The sequence below is a fragment of the Notamacropus eugenii genome, chromosome 5 (assembly GCF_028372415.1).
Source record: "Notamacropus eugenii isolate mMacEug1 chromosome 5, mMacEug1.pri_v2, whole genome shotgun sequence".
In the NCBI taxonomy this organism is placed as follows: domain Eukaryota; kingdom Metazoa; phylum Chordata; class Mammalia; order Diprotodontia; family Macropodidae; genus Notamacropus; species Notamacropus eugenii.
The window spans coordinates 163,972,559-163,989,119 of record NC_092876.1 but is presented as its reverse complement, the minus strand read 5'-3'; the positions used below and the strand labels follow the sequence as shown (position 1 = coordinate 163,989,119).

The 16,561-nt window shown below is 41.6% G+C and overlaps 1 protein-coding gene across 1 annotated transcript; it reads left to right on the top strand.

Moving 5' to 3' along the window:
- Positions 1–9,841: 9,841 nt before the first annotated feature.
- FUT4 (fucosyltransferase 4) lies at positions 9,842–16,056 on the top strand. The gene has a single exon (XM_072611318.1). It carries the CDS (start codon positions 10,753–10,755, stop codon positions 12,229–12,231), a length of 1,479 nt encoding a protein of 492 aa, XP_072467419.1. The 5' UTR covers positions 9,842–10,752; the 3' UTR covers positions 12,232–16,056.
- The last annotated feature ends 505 nt before the right edge of the window (positions 16,057–16,561 follow it).

Sequence of the window (16,561 nt, the reverse complement as noted above, 5' to 3'; positions counted from 1 at the left end):
TGACTATTAGAATATTAGTATTCTAATTTGCTTCATATCCAGTAGTGTGTACTAGGCCTTCAAAACAAACCTTCAAAGGAAGACTGGGGAGCTAGATAGAAAAAAAAAAAACCAGAACCAGGAAGTGAGATAGAGTGAATCCAGTCAACTGAAGGGCTTGAACTAGTTACTAGACATCCATCAATGATTCTTCAGTCCTAAATCTTTTCAGTCATCATAGTTGTGTCTGACTCTTCATGACCCCATTTGTGATTTTCTTGGCAAATCTCTTTTTAAAACTCTGGTTTTACCATTTCCTTTATCCAGATCATTTTACAGATGAGGAAACTGAGGCAAACAGGGTTAAGGGTTGCCCAGGGTCACACAGTAAGTATCTGAGGGCAGATTTGAACTCAGGAAGATGAGTCTCCCTGACTTCCGGCCCAGTCTACTATTCACCTAGCTAATTATATCTTCTAGCACCATTCTAATATACTAACCTCCAAACTAAGCTCCTTGAAGACAAAGACTGTTTTGGCCTTTCTTTGTACACCCTATGATTCCTGACACATATTAAAAACTTAATAAATGCTTGTTGACTGACTGATTGATAACCTGAGGAGCCTACTGAAAGGAGAGAATTCCTTGGTCCTCATTAGTATGAAATCATCGTTTTTGTTTGGAAATAAATAGTATTCAACAAGCAGTGAGCTAAATATTCATTCAGCTTGAAACAGTGGGTCCTATGTTGTTCATTATTCTACTTACTCTATTTTATCATTCATTATAATTTAATTCTTAGTATTACATCATAGTTTAATCTATAACTCTTCTTTATGGCTAAGGTTTTGGTAATGTCTGTTATTGTCTTTGTTGCTCAGTCTTTTTTCAGTCATGTCTGAGTCTGTTGACCCCATTTGGGGTTTTCTTGGCAAAGATACTAGAGTGGTTTGCCATTTCCTTCTCCAACTCATTTTATACATGAGGAACTGAGGTAAAGAGGGTTAAGTGACTTGCCCAGGGTCACACAGCTAGCAAGTATCTGGGACCAGATTTGAACTCAAAAAGATGAATCTTCCTGATTCCAGGCCTAGCGCTCTCTCTATTCACTGTACCACCTAGTTGCCCAATGCTTGTAATAAAATTTAAATTTATTTCCATTACTTCAGTTTTTGGTGAAAGCTGGGAAGTTTTCAAGTATGTAAGTAGTGTTAATTCATCAGCCTTTTCTAAATTTGACTAAATAGAATCTTAAAATTTTTAGAGCTAGAAGTAACTTAAGAGGATCCTCCAGACTAACAAGCTAAGGCACTAAGAAGTTCAAAGATTTGTCTGGAGTAGTCAGGTAGATAGTAACATAGCCAGGGCTATTCCTGATTCCTAGCCTTTTCATTACTATTTGACCTTTATTATAGAGAACATTTTTAGTTTTACTGTTCTCTTAGGAGGTCCAAAACACAACATTTTTTTGTAAAGGGAATTGCATTAATGAAACATCTTTAGTTGTTTCTCCAATAGTAGCAATGAGTTTCCATTGATCCATCCACTTTCTAGCCAGTGTCCTTTGAGGGCAATGGACTAAGTTACCAAGATAGTAAGTTAGGATCATGAAGTAAAATGAAATTAACTGATCAATAAAAGGATAGAGTCCCATGTAAACATAAACAGTCAGAGTGGAGAAAAGTTTTGGGGGGGCACTTCTTAGTCTTAAACTTGCAATGACCTCAGGAAAAGTCTAGGGTTGAGGTTTATCCTCAGAAGCTATATTTGTAGATTTTGAATTCTCACATAAAAAATGTAAGGGGATGTCTTTATATTTAACACCTCTCTTTTAACTTGGATAAAGCCAACTTCTGTCTAACATTAATAACTAACTGCTACTGGGAATAGGTGATCTGGGGAACTCACCCCTCTCCTGGAAAGAACTCTTCTCTGGACCCTCACATCTAGTCTAGACAATGTTTGGTCCTGGGGGAGCTTGGACTCTTAGGAAAGAGGTTAGATTATTCCCTTTTCTGATTTTGGTTTCTTATATCTCCCACCCCAGTGCCCCTGGGAAAAGTTACTTAAAGCTTAGTGTGACAAAATCAGCATTTCATTGATGTAAGTTCTTTCTTCCCATCTGCAAGATGGGGAGGTTTTACCTGAAAGGTGGCCCGAGACCAGAGTGATCCCTGCTTCCCTCACTCAGCTTCCTGGTCATCTAGGAGCATAAAATGTCCCAGCCACCTGGCATGTTGGACTCCAGCCTGGATTGGGTAGGTCTTTAAGCTCACCTGAATTAATCATCCTCTGATAAACCACTGCCTAGATAGCTGCATTTCCAGACAGAGAAGAAGGGGGCTGCATTCAGAAAAGCTAAGTGTGGCTATATCCTTGTTGCATGTCCTTGCTGTGTTAGAGCAAAGTAAATCTCTTTTTTTTAACTATTTAATAACTTGTGAGGACCTCATTTTGTCTCATTGTTGAACCTGAACTAAGACGGTACAGGCTAATATTAGAGTTGCAGCTATAACACTTAGATTTTGGCTCACGACCAGGATATCCCCAAAGGACAATGTAGAAAGATACTCAATGTACAATTATGATCCAGGTATGAGACAGGTATTTACTTCTTACACAGAAATGAAAGAGGAAAGGACACAAAAAACTCAAACACTTAAAACAAAGGGTAACTTATAGCTACTGTTTCAATTTGATGGGATACTGAGTCAGCAACATCAGAGACACATCACATTTGTGAAATGGAAAAATTTGTTCTTTAGAACAGGCATTGCCCATTTCACTTCAGCTTTACCCTGTCTCCCTCAAGGCAGATGTCCTCTGGCAAACCAGGGCAGGGATTGAATTCATCCTTCTGCCACTGGTCACCTTCTAGGGAATAATTGTCTAGGATTCCATGCCTGCCCCCAGCCAGTCATCTCTACTTAAAGGACCCAGAATCTCTGAACTTTTCAAACTCATGAGAACTCTATACCTGGACATGTTCATCTTGGGATCAATGCCTATTCATATGAAATCAGAAAATAATAAACAATAACAAGGCAGCCTAAAACCTGGGATCAGAATTGCCTATGCAGGACGTGAACTTTACTGCCACGTATTCACGACCACAACAGTGAGAGAACACTGATCCCTTCTCTAGCAGCTCTGCAGATCAACTCTGTGCCTTATCAGGGTTTCAGTTTAGACATTAACCCAAATAGCCTAATCTGAGGTTAATTCTTATCAGTGAGGACTTTCCTTCCTAAGTGAATTGAACAAGGAGTTCAAATTCCCTCCAAGTACTCTGGAAGAGACTGGCAAACAGGGTCCTTACCCATGGCCCCCACTCTCCTGAAAAACTTTGCACTTGGACAAATTTAAAAGAGAAACACTGACATAAGCAGATAAGAAGAGGAAGCTACCCCGATATTACAGACGATGCTACACTACTATTCACAGAACTCATCATTACAATGATTCCTTCTGCATGTATTTGTAGAAGCCATCCTCCACTTCTATAATATGCTTCCTCTTCATTTGAGTCTATCATAATTCTTTCTTTTTCTGGAGGCAGTTCTGGGTTAAGTGACTTGCCCAGGGTCACACAGCTAATAAATGTCTGAGGTCAAATTTAAACTCAGGTCTTGCTGACACCAGGGCCAGTGTTCTATCCACTGTAACAACTAGCTACGCCTGCCTGTCATAATTGTTGTGGTCAATAAATCAACAAATAGTTATTAAATGTCTACTATGTTTCAGGCACTGGGAATACAAATAGGGAGGATGAAGGAGAATGAAGGAGGCAGCTTCTATTCTACTTTCCTTTCAGCTTAGATACAGTGTTCTGTTGAAACATTCCAATTCTTAATGTATTCTCCCTCTTCAAACTACTTTTTATTATATTTATTTATTGAATGATGTATCTCCCAGTATAATATGAATTTCATGAGGGTAGGGTATGATGAATTTAGTTGGGGTTTTTTTTTTGGTCTTTGCATATAGTCTGCCTTTTGGCAATTCACAGGGTTTGGAAAAGAGCAAAGAGAGATGGATGAAACCATCTAAGATCCCAGGAGATTTCAGACTTTACCCTGAAACAAGATATCTACATGGCTACATGATCTTAGACATTGTCCCTAAACTGAGAGCCAGTGCCAACTCCTTCCAAATTTAACAAAAGAAACCTTTTCATACTTCTATAAAGGGGCTATAGGATCGTGGTTAGTACAGTACCTCATTACCTCCTTTATCTGCCCTTAACTTTCAGTAATTATATCAACCAAGCCTTGGGGTAGGAAGGCCAACCCTACTCCCTCCCACCCCCTACCATTATATTTTTATCTTTGGTGCCTAGACTAGATCTTTGCATATAATCTCCTAAAGTCTTAAATGTAGAGCAGGAAAAAACCTTAGACCATCCAGTCCAACCCCCTTATTTTGGGGAATTGCATCCCAAGGTGTTATATAATAAGCATTTAATAAAGGTTTGTTGAATTGAAGGATAAAGGAATCAAGTGGTGGAGAGCCAAGTGAACTCTTCTTCTCACTATTGCCCCAGCTCCTGCAGGGTCATGTCTCTGGCCTGGGCAGCAAGCAGCATAGTAGATAGAGTGCCACCTTGGAATCAGAAAAGATTTGTGCTCACTCCTGCCTCTGACTCTATCTGTGTTGAAAACAAGTCCCTTAACCTATCTGAAACACTGATTTCCTCATTTATAAAACGGGGATAATCATACCTGTACTTTTTTATCTCACAGGGCTGTAGTAAGGCTTTACACAGTAGAATGCAAGCAACTTAAAGGTGGGGACTTTTTTTTCTTTGTAGTTGTACCTTCAGCCCTTAGCTTATAAGCCTGGTACTGAGTAAATGTTTAATTGGTGTTTGGGGTCTTCCTTTAGAAAGGCAGACCACAAAAAATGACTAGATCTGGCCAGCTGGGATTGGGGTTTCCTGAACTGTGTTGATCCTGAGATAGAACTCCCTAACATGGGGACAACTTGTCTGCCTTTACTGGACTAACATATCCCAACTGCCTTGGAATTAAGTTGGGATGTTTGGTACAGGGTCTGAATTAGGGTAGATGCAGTGTAGAGCTGACTCTTTCCAGATCCCCTGCAATGACTAGATTATGCTGTGCTGAACGAAGGATCCCCAGTGTTACTGGAAAGAAGGCACAGTGGGTTATGTTCTGAGTCCCTAGCAATATTTCATTTGGAACTACAGGGTCTTAATTATACTGGTTCAGCCTGGCAAGAAGTTACAATTTTCCGGAAACAGGTGAGGAGGAAAACTGTGCCAAGTCATGGAGGCATATACAGATAATAACACGTAGACCAGTTGTGCTAGAATACAGTATGTAAGGGGATAAAACAGGAATTACCACCTTTGCCTTGTCATGGCAGAGGGGCTAGCGTAGCTCAAGGAAACTATGAACTATGCCATGCAAGGTTACCCAAGACAGACATGTCATAATCGAGAATTCTGACAAAAGGTGACCTGCTGGAAGAGGAAATGGCAAATCACTCCCAGTATTTTTGCCAAGGAAACCTCACAGAAGGGCCTGGCGTGCTATGGTCCATAGACCAAGAAGAGTCAGCGAATAACTAAATAACAAAAAAGAAACATAAGGTGGAGCCTGATTGTGAATGAATTTGAATGTCAGAGTTTGTATTTTATCCTCAAGGCAAGGGGTCATTGCCACTTCTGGGGCTGGACAATGGTATGCTTAAATTGGTGTTTAAGGAATATCAATTCCACAGCTTTGAGGATGGACCAGACCAGATAGGAACTGTGGATCAATCTGGAGGCTATTTCAATAGTTCAGGGAAGAGGTTACACAGTTCTGAGCTAAGTTAGCAGCATCCAGATGAGTGGAGAGATAGGGACAGATATGAGCAATACTGTGGAGATAAAACCTACCAAATTTAGCCCCAGACTGGATGTAGGGGTAGGAAGGAGAGAGAAAAATCAAGGATAACCCTAAGATTGGGAAACAGGAAGACTAGAAGGATGGTAGTTTCATTAATTAAAAAAAAAAGAATGTCAGGAAGAGTGGCTTTGGCCGCAGAGATAATTCCTTTTGGATGTGCTGAGTCTGAGATGCCTAGAGAATAATCAAATGGAGATGTGCAGCAAGAACTCAATGAAATGGAACTGCAGCCCTAAAAAAGAAATTAGGGCTGATATATAGATTTCAGAATCATCTGAGTGGAAATGGCAATTTAATCTATGGGAGCTGATTAGATCTTCTCATTAGACACAAGAGGACTCACTCCTACAGTTAGTGAGTATGATATGGATGGTTAGTCAATTGAAGAAGTTTGAGAAGGAGTGGTCAGACACTAGGAGAAGATCTAGGAGAGGGCAGTGTTTTGAAAACCAAGGAAGGAGTAAGTGTGCAAGGGGATGGAGCAGTTAACTTCTCAGATACTACAGAGAATTCAAGAAGGAAGAGGACTACAACAAAATTTAGCAATTAAGAGGTCTGGAGTAGAGCATTTTCAGTTGAGCAGTGGGGTCAGAAGCCACACTATAAGGACCTATGAAAAGACTAGGGTGTCAGTCACTCAGCATTTATTAAGTGCCTAGTATGGATAAACTGGAGAAAATCAACAAAACGGAAGGCATTAGTTAAGAGGAATCAGGAAAGGCTGCTTGTTGAAAGTAAGACTGAAAGTAGGATTTGAAAGAAGTCAGGAAAGCCAGCATCCCAGGCAACAGGCGCTAAGAAGAAGTAGAAGCAATAAATGGAAAAAACTTTCTTATAATAACAATAACAGCTATAGAGCATTTGAAGGTTTGTAATGTGCTTGACATTTTATCTCATTTGATCCTGATACAACCCTGTGAGGTAGGTGTTATTTCTATTGCCATTTTAAAGATGAGAAAACTGAGTCTGAGAAAAGTAAGTGATGTGTGGTCTAGGGCCCTACAGATAGTGTCTGAAGCAGGTTTTTATAGGATTTTGGCTGTAAAAGAGATTTATGATCCTCTGATTCTATTATAACAGCCTGAAGAATAATCTAGTAAGTTATTTTTTTAGGGGTAGGAATACCTGGGGTATATTTGTGGGTGGAAGGAAAAGAGCCAATGAATAAAATTAAGATGAAGTTTAGAAAGACAAAGGGGAATGACTGAAAAGACAGAAGGGCCTGGGATCAAGGACAGATATAAAAAGGGTGACCTTTGAAAACACACCCACCTTTGTCCTCTAATGTCAGGACCTAGAAAAAGAGAATGGGGAATGATATTAGAAAAGAAAGTCAAAAATTATGAGGAAGTGCATTTTTGGCTTAGGGCATGATCAGCACCAATGCACAGTGTCAGAAGACAGTGGGATGTGGGTAGGAAACAATTTAAGATAATAGACTGAGAGCTAGAAGAGATCTCCAACGTCATCTGGCAAATCTCCTCATTTTACATATCAGGAAATTCAAGCCTTAAGTGGCTGTGATTTGCCCAAGATCACATTTCCTAGCAGAGCCAGGATTTGAACCAATGTCCTGACTTCAAATACATCATCCTTTCCACCATACCACACTACCTAATATATTTTATAGCTTGTAGGGAACATAAGAGTGTGTTAAAAACAAGTTGAGTAAAATAAGACTCGAAAGGCAGATTGTGTTTATTTTAGAGGCAATAAAAAGCCACAGAAGGTGGATCCGTTTCAATACAGAATGGGGTGGGGTGAGGGAAATAATAGAGTTGGGAAACCTAGTCACACCTAAACATTGGAAAGGTTATTTGAAAAGCTGTGTGAAGCAGGGAGAGAAGGGAAGCAGGAAATACAGTCCTGAGGTTCTAAAACAGTACAAGTAAGAAATGACAGGGGTGGTGGAAGTGTAATTAGAAAAGAAGAGGGGGATATTAAGTATTGTGGAAGTAGATCATGCCATGACTTCTGTAACTAATTGGATAAAGAGAGTCAAGAAGGGAGATTGAGAGATGATCCTGAGATTTGAGTCCCAGTAACATACATAGAGAAGAAAGGAAGAAGAATGAGTTGGGGAGTTGGAAGGTGCAGAAAGATGTGCAATGATAACTTTGAAGAGTCAGTTAAAAAGCTAAATGAATATGTAAAACAGGCAAATGGAAATACAGGATTAGAATTCAGTGGAGAGATTGGGGCTGGACATGGAGATTTGTGAGTCAACAGCATAGCGGTGATAACTGCAGACATCAAAATGTAGATCAAGCAACAGAGGGAAAACATCTAGAGAAAAAAGTGGATATCACATTTAAGGGCACAGGGTAATGTTGCATACCAGGATACTAATGGAAGTGAAAAGGCATAAATTAGCCAACTCTCTAATCTCTTTCTGCCCCTTCCCTATCCCCCAACTATAGTTGGGGTTATTGTTAGCAAAGAAGCAGTGTGACTGTAGGCAGGTGGGGTTAACATAGCTCTCAGGTGGACTAACCTTGGGACTCAGCTGTAGACCTTTTGGGCAAGAAGACAATAAAGGCAATTTTTAAAATGTTGGGGATCTCAGGGAACTTCCTACCCTTCTTAACGTCCCAAGGAACTGCTTTTAGGGGTTACATTTAAGTATATTCTTATTAAATGGATTGCTTGTTTGAATCCTCAGATTCTAAGCAATCCTTTAGACAAGACAAGGAAGAACAGTCACCCTGAGAGGCTGGGAGTAAAAAGAAATAGCAAAGGAGACCAAAAAAAAAAGGTAGAATTCTTTAAGTTAGTGCAAAAGAATTAGAGTAGACAATCTAATTAGATTATATTCTAACCTTTTTCTTCCATATACTCTATAATATTATTGGAGTTCAACAGATTAAGTGCTATAAATGATATCTGAACACCAATAACTAGACTTACAGATCTAGTCTTATCAGTCTGATTCAGTTGTTTGTTTCTAAATTGTCCTTCAATGATTACAAGGTAAAATAATATAAATGAAAATAAAGAATTGAACCACACATCTTTGGGGAAAGTATTGGTTTTGAAATCAGAGGATTTGGATTGCAGAATCCATTCACCATCAGAGTGACTTTGGGCAAGAACCCAAACTAGCCATTTCTGTACCAGGGACCCCAAGAATAGGCTCACCTGGATTAGAAATGTTCCAGGGAGCACCACAGGACATTGAAACTACAATAAAGAGAGGAAAAAAACCATGGCCCAGCAGCCCCTGGGGTGAGGTGCTCTGGGAAAAAAGAACACCAAGAGTGTTTGGGACCTTCTCTAAATTTCCCACTCCTGGGCAAAAGGCATCCTCACCACAACCAGTTACAGCACTGGTGAGAAAGGAGACTTTAGTCAAAGTGCAATTAGTATTAGAAAGGGCAGCCAAACTGTTGGTGGTGCTGTGAGCAGATCCAACCATTGAGAGCAATTTGGAAATATGTAAAAGGGCAATAAATCTGTGCATACCCTTATTTAATTTAATTTTACTTGTTTTTTTATTTACATTTTAAAAATTATTTTCTTTTCAGTGTTCTACAATCATTTCCATTGCATACCCTTTGACTCGGCAATACCACTGCTAGGTCTACATCCAAAAGACATCCAAAAAAGGATCTATTTGTACAAAAATATTTACAGCAGCTCTTTTTGATTTGGAAATCAAAGGGATGGCTATCATTTGGGAATGGCTAAACAAACCGTGGTATATGATTGTGATGGAAGATTATTGTGCTGTAAGAAATGACAAGCAGATTTTCAGAAAAACCTGGAAAAAAACGTGAACTGATGCATAAGGAAGTGAACAGAACCAGGAGAAAGTTCTACACAGTAACAGCAATGTTGTTCGAAAGAACGGTGAATGACAACCCTAAAGGACTAATGATGAAGCGTACTATCTGCCTCCAGAGAAAGAATTGATACTTTGAATACAGACTGAAGGATACTGTCTTTCACTTTCATTCTTTTTCTTTTATTCAAATCTTCTTATACAAAATGACTAAGATGGAAAAGTTTTACATGATCGCACATGTAGAGCCGATATCTAATTGCTTACCATGTCAGGGAGGGAGGGAAGAGAGAGCATGATAGAATCTGAAACTCAAAACTTTAAGTAAATAATATTTTAAACTGGGGGAAAAAACTCCAACCCAAGTTCCTAAAATGAGTATGTGACGTCCTTCTTTCTGCGTTGGCAGTTCTCCTTCAATCTGCCCCCTCTGTCCCCTTGAGAGCTGCTTGGGTCCGTCGGGATTCTGCAAAGTGGCCTAGTTACAAAGCCGCCCCATTCAGAGCTATCACCGCAGGCAGCAGCTGTACCGACTTCCTTTCGCGCGTCCCTCCGTGCTACGTGTACAAGGGGAACCCCTTCCACCGCCACACAGACAGACAGACGCACACACACTCAGATATGCCCCTTGTGGTCCTTTTGTTCTATAGTCTGGACTCTGACCCGGGCTGAACGGAAGGAAGTGTAAAGGTTCCTCAACTCGCAGGACACAGTCCCTCCTACCCTCCAGCAGCCCTGGGCTAGGCTAGCCTTTTCTCACGCCCGAGGCTCGGGAGAGTTCCTGTCTCTCCAGGCTCTACTAGGACCCAATCTGGAGAGATCCTCGCCTAACCCTCTGGAGATCGGGGACGGACCAAGGCGAGAGAGCAGCTGGGCAGCACCAGGAGGGAATCAGGAACTCGCGGGGAGGAGCTCCTAGAAGAAAAGACGCCAAGTCCAGCTGGAAAAGCTCGAGGTGGAAGGAGAGGAGCCGGGGAGGGGGTAGGGGGGAGGAAGGAACGCGTCCGAGAGTGGGGAAGGGGGCGGCCGAGGAGGAAGAAGAGGGGGGGGGGTCTCTCCCGGGGTTGGGCTGCCAGTATGTGGAGAGCTCCCACTCCCTCGGGGAAGGCGCGGGGAGGAGCCGGCTTGGGGAGCGAAGCTGGAGGCCCGAGAGGTGAAGAGCTGGGGGTGTGGTGCTTGGAATCTGGACCCTGTCCCCTCCCACTAGCGGCCGGTCCCTCGCTGGAGGGTGAGTTGCCGCGGAGAGCCCGGCGGCGGGCCGAGCTGCCGCAGTATGAAAGCCGCTACCCTGCCCCGCCGCCTTCGGACCTGTGGCGAGCTGCAGCAGCTGCAGCGGCCCCAGCCCGGCCTCCTCCGCCCATGTGCGTGCCGTGGAAGGGCCGGCGCCGGGGCCAGCCCGGGGGCCCGGGACTGTCCTGGAGAGTCTGGCTCGTGGTCACACTCTGGCTGCTCGCGTTCACGGTGCTGACCCTCTACTGCTTCCAGGGCCAGCTGCCTACGCCGCCCTGGGAATACCAGCGCGCCCCGGCCGCCCCGCCACGCCCGGTCACCGTCCTGATGTGGTGGAAGCCCTTCGTCGGCAAGGACGGATCCCACATTCCGGTCCCGGACTGCCAGCGCCTGTTTAACCTGAGCGGCTGCCGCCTGCTGACCGACCGGAGAGCCTACTGGGAAGCCCAGGCGGTCCTTTTCCACCACCGGGACCTTGTGTGGAACCAGGACATGCCCCCGCCACAGAGTGAGCCAGGAGACCCGCCGGAGACGAACGGAGCAGCCGCCCAAGGTGAGGGCACAGCCTCGATGGACGGCCAGTTCGCCCGGCCCCCCGGACAGCGCTGGGTGTGGATGAACTTCGAGTCCCCTACCCACTCCCCAGGGCTAGAGAGCCTCGACGGCAGCCTCTTCAACTGGACGCTGACCTACCGGGCCGATTCCGATATCTTCGTGCCTTACGGATACCTGTACCCCAGGAGCAGCCTGCAGGAGCAGCCTGCGGGGCTGCTCCCGTCGCTGGCTCGAAAGCGGGGCTTGGTGGCGTGGGTGGTCAGCCATTGGAACGAAGGGCAGGCGCGGGTCAGGTACTACAACGAGCTTCGCCACCACCTGCCAGTGGACGTGTATGGCCAGGGTGGTCCTGGACAGCCGGTGCCGGACGGTGGGCTAATGCACACGGTGTCCCGCTACAAATTCTACCTGGCTTTCGAGAACTCCCAGCACCTGGACTACATCACGGAGAAACTGTGGCGAAACGCCTTCCTGGCTGGGGCGGTGCCCGTGGTACTGGGGCCCAGCCGGGCCAACTACGAGCGCTTTGTGCCTCGAAATGCCTTCATCCACGTGGAGGACTTCCCCAGTGCTGCTGCCCTGGCCGCCTACCTTCGCTTCCTGGATCGAAACCGCAGCGAGTACAAGCGCTATTTTGCCTGGCGCCGGCGTTATGCGGTCCACACCGTGTCCTTCTGGGACGAGCCCTGGTGTCGGGCCTGCCAGGCTTTACAGATTGCTGGAGACCAACCCAAGAAAATGACCAACTTGGCCGCCTGGTTTCAGAGATGAGACTTCACCAGCCCAGGGTCCAAAGGTGCCAAGTATTTTGCAAAGGATATTTGCGTAGCTTGATAATCTTCTGCCAACGACAGGGAAGACTAAAAGTTCTCAGATCAAGTACTTGGTGCCCAGCTTCCATCAAACTGGTGTTTTAGAGTTGAGTGGTTGAACTCTTAGCTTCCACACAAACTGGTGTTTTAGAGTGGAGTGGTTGAACTCTTAGCTTCCACACAAACTGGTGTTTTAGAGTGGAGTGGTTGAACTCTTTTAAAATGTGTAAGGGTGAAGAGAGAAACTTGTGTCTTCTCAGTCGCCCAACCTGTGTAGGGTAGTAAGCAATGCAGCTAGCTCACTGACCCTCAGCAGCCCCTCTTTTTTTAACTTGGAGCACAAAGTGCCTTATTACAAGGCAAAGCCATCTCTTCACTAGGTGCCTTAAAGCTTCTAAGAGTCGGGATAGTGAAACCTTCATTTCATGTTTTTTATATGTATTTTTGAAGAAACTGAGAATTATTTATTCTGGAGAGAAGACTTAAGAGGAACTTGACAATTGATTTCAAGTATTTGAAGGGTTTATCTGGTAGAGGGATTAAACTCGTTCTTAGTGATCCCATAGGATAGAACAAGGAGCTGTGGTTAGAAGTTACTGAAACAAACTTAATCTTGATCTATGCAATGAAAAATAGCGGAATATGGGCCACCTCTGACAGACTGGTGAGTTCTCCCAAACAGGGAAACCAGATGAGATGAAGGAAAGTAGGAGAAAAATATAGTAATGAGTTTCTGAAAAGTTATGTGTGAACTAATAAGTTAGTTGTGCACTATAAAGTATTTCTGTATTTGAAAAAACTCTTTGGTAACTATCCCTTTACAATGTGAAAAATGACTTGACTGATCTCTTGTAAATCTATATTTTTTCCTGTGTATTTTCTGAAAGCAGACTAGAGGAAAAGTTGTGAAACAAAGACACCTCCCCCTCAAAAAAAAAGTAACTGCTTACAAAAGTTCTTATGCAGAAATATTCATTGGAAGGAAAGAGAAGAAAACCTTGTTGGCCGTCTCTGTATAACTATTTCATGTTATAGTATATTTCAACTTTAGAATTTCAGTCTTCCTGTGGGGCTTGATATGCCTCTCTTAAAGATTGCTTCACCCACAAGGCTTCCTCATACTAACATTTTTAAAGCACTTTAGCATTTGCAAAGTGCTTTACATATATGATCCCATTTGATTGGGGGGAATTGAATTATGTAGAAAAGGGGGAAAGGCTTTTATAGTTTGTTACAATGAAATTTTATATTTTTATATGTTATTTGTAATAACCCAAGTGTTTGGTTCCCCCATGTGTTTGTAAAAGTCAGTTTACCCAGGATTACATCGTGCCTACAGCCATTTACTACTCCAGTTTTGCTGCTAAACCTTTTACTGGAATAAGATCTTGTGTGTTCTAGTTAGTAAGTGGGATTGCATTTACTTTCTGCATAAAAAAATGTACCGTGACCTACTGTAATACTGCCCATTGAGCCTTTGTCATAAGAACTCACTTTATTAAATATCTACATTCAATTTAAGAATGTCTCAAAGAACTAACATTCATTCAATAAATATTTACTGAGTGGTTTATTCTATGTAGGAAATTTAGGGGTAAGGGAAATATAAAGATGTATAAGGACTCCTGCGCTTGTGGAATTCACAGTTTATATAAACCTTAAAGGAAATAGTGCACTTCAGCCAAGGTACACTTCCCTTCTTGCTGTTTACCAGTAGATACAAAACAATTGATTTCCGTTCTACCTTCTATAATTGTCTTTTTGTTTCTTCTCTCACTAATGACTTACTTTGGAAGGGTTCCAAGACCAACTTACCTCAAATTCTACTCCATACTTACGATGTCATGTAGCAAAAATCTAGTTTTTAGCATAGTTAATTCTGAATGCTTGATAGACTACATGAGTACAACAGTCACTAACTAAATCATGAGACAGGAAGATTTGGCTCTATTTGAATTTGTTACAGACTTGTTAGTTGACTTCATTTTTAAGTGCTTTGTTTCTACCACTATCGCCCCCTTTTAAAAAAAAAACATAAGGATATTCAATTTGAAAAATTAAGGTCTAGGGATAAAATGATCTCTGAACTATAAATGTGGGTGGCAATTGAATTACAAGTAGTTTGGACAGAGGATGATCAACCTGATAGCCAACCCACAGTAAGGTTAAGTTCTGAAGGAAAGCTTAGAGTCTTAAAAATGATTGTTTATGGGACTTTGTTAATATAGTCTACCATGAACCGGAAAACCAAGTTCTCTTACAGATTAGATAGTCATCTGAATGAATAACAGGTAGTTTAAAAAATCTAGGCTCTTTCTGATGATGAGGGGAACTAGAATGCCCCAAAGTCAAACCTTTGTTTAACTATGAGCTTAAAATACAAAGGCTCAGTGACTTCTTCTACTACTGTGACACTCATTTATGTGAAATTGATCATTCATTTACACAAGACAGTAATAACTAACACTTATCTAAGTGGTTTTCTTTGTAATATAGTTTACATGTTTAAGATACTTGAAAACAAACGGACTTGGAATTCTTATTTTCTTTTCCTCTAAATACATCAAATTAAATCTAGCAACTGACCATTTTATTATTTTTACTTTCCTAGGCCACATTGAATTGGGCAAAGTTGAAACGGATCATTTATAATAAGTCTAGTAGTGTGTAATGAAAGTCTTGTTTTTGTAGTTAGAAATACCCTATGGCCTATGTAATCCGCCTTTGCTCAATGTATGAATCTTATAAATGTAACTTTGAAAGTATATTTAAAATAATAATTTGTCTTCATAGTTGGTGCCAGTAAGTACTATTATACTTGGATTGAGGCTCAAAGCAGGAAAATGGTGACACAAATCAAGCTGATTGTATTTTATATAATTTTTTTTGTCTCAGGGCATTGTCTAGCAGTGAGTTAAGTTAGAGTCTTACTTAATTCCTGTCTAGGCATCTGTTAGCCTAGCTGCTATTTGATTTAAAGAAACTTATTACTAGATCCCATCCCTGTTGCTACCATTCTACTTGATTTGACTGTGTTTTTCAACATCTCTCCATTACCGAATTCTTCAAATACTGTTTTGCCAAGAGAATACAGTACTTTCCTCTCTCCATGCCCCAAAATAATACATCTACTTTCTTTGGGCATTTTAAAAGGGGATTGATTACAAAGTACTATAGGAAAATATGGTGGTAGGAGGATAATGGGAAAGCTAATGGGAATAGGTCAATATGGTTCATCCCAGCTTTGTAGGCCTAGTCATAAGGCTCTTTCATAGTCATCTTCAATGTAACTGCCTTCCCCTACTACTCCAAGCACCCTCCACCAAATCATGTTCCAGAGGCAGGCCTGTAGTGTTTAGCAACTTCACTCCCCAGTGCCATTCAGTTTGGACCAAGCTGTGTATGTATTTCAACTTTCTAGGATCCATCTCCCCAAGCCTTACAATTGGTTTAGAATTCTCTTGTCCTTAAACACAAGTGTTCTTTCTCATGACCCCCAAGTGGACTCCCTCTGTTCCTTTTGGATGACGTGTAACAGCAATGATACTGAATCAGTTTTAGAGTCAGGCCCTAGGAAAATGTGGTTTAATTTTTTTAAAAAGTATTTGACATCTTTAAATGATCCAGAAAATGATATATTTCCTTGACAATGAGTAGGATGAATAAGGTATATGCAATTGTTGAATTGTCTCAGAGAATTTTATACCAAGACACAAATCAAATTGTGGACTTGGTTACTTTTATTCAGATTAATTATGACAATAAAATGATGAAAGTAAAATGAGCATCTTTGTGTTTATACTGTGTTCTAACGGGTTAATTTGTTAAATAATGACATATCATTCCTACTCAAATAAGCTCTATATTATATTGACTCAGAGGTTATCTCATTCATTCTTTTTAAAAATATATAATTATTTTATTTGTTTTCAGTGTTCTAAAATCACCTCCATATATTTTAGATTTTTTTCCCCTCCCTACCCCTCTTTCACCCCTCCCTTCTCACTTCCTCCCCCAGATTGCTTGCAATCTTATATAGGTTCTAGACATACATTCCTATTAAATACAATTTCATATAGTCTTGTTGAATAGAATAATTAAAATGAAGGGGAGAAACAATAAAACAAAACATAACACAAAAGAAAATGGTCTGCTTCCTTCTGCAATCAAATTCCATAGTTCTTTCTCTGGAAGTGGAAAGCGTTTTGCCTCAAAAGTTCATTGGGAATTTTTTAGGTCCTTGCATTGCTACGAAGGACTAAGTCTACCAGAAAAATTCCTCGCGCACT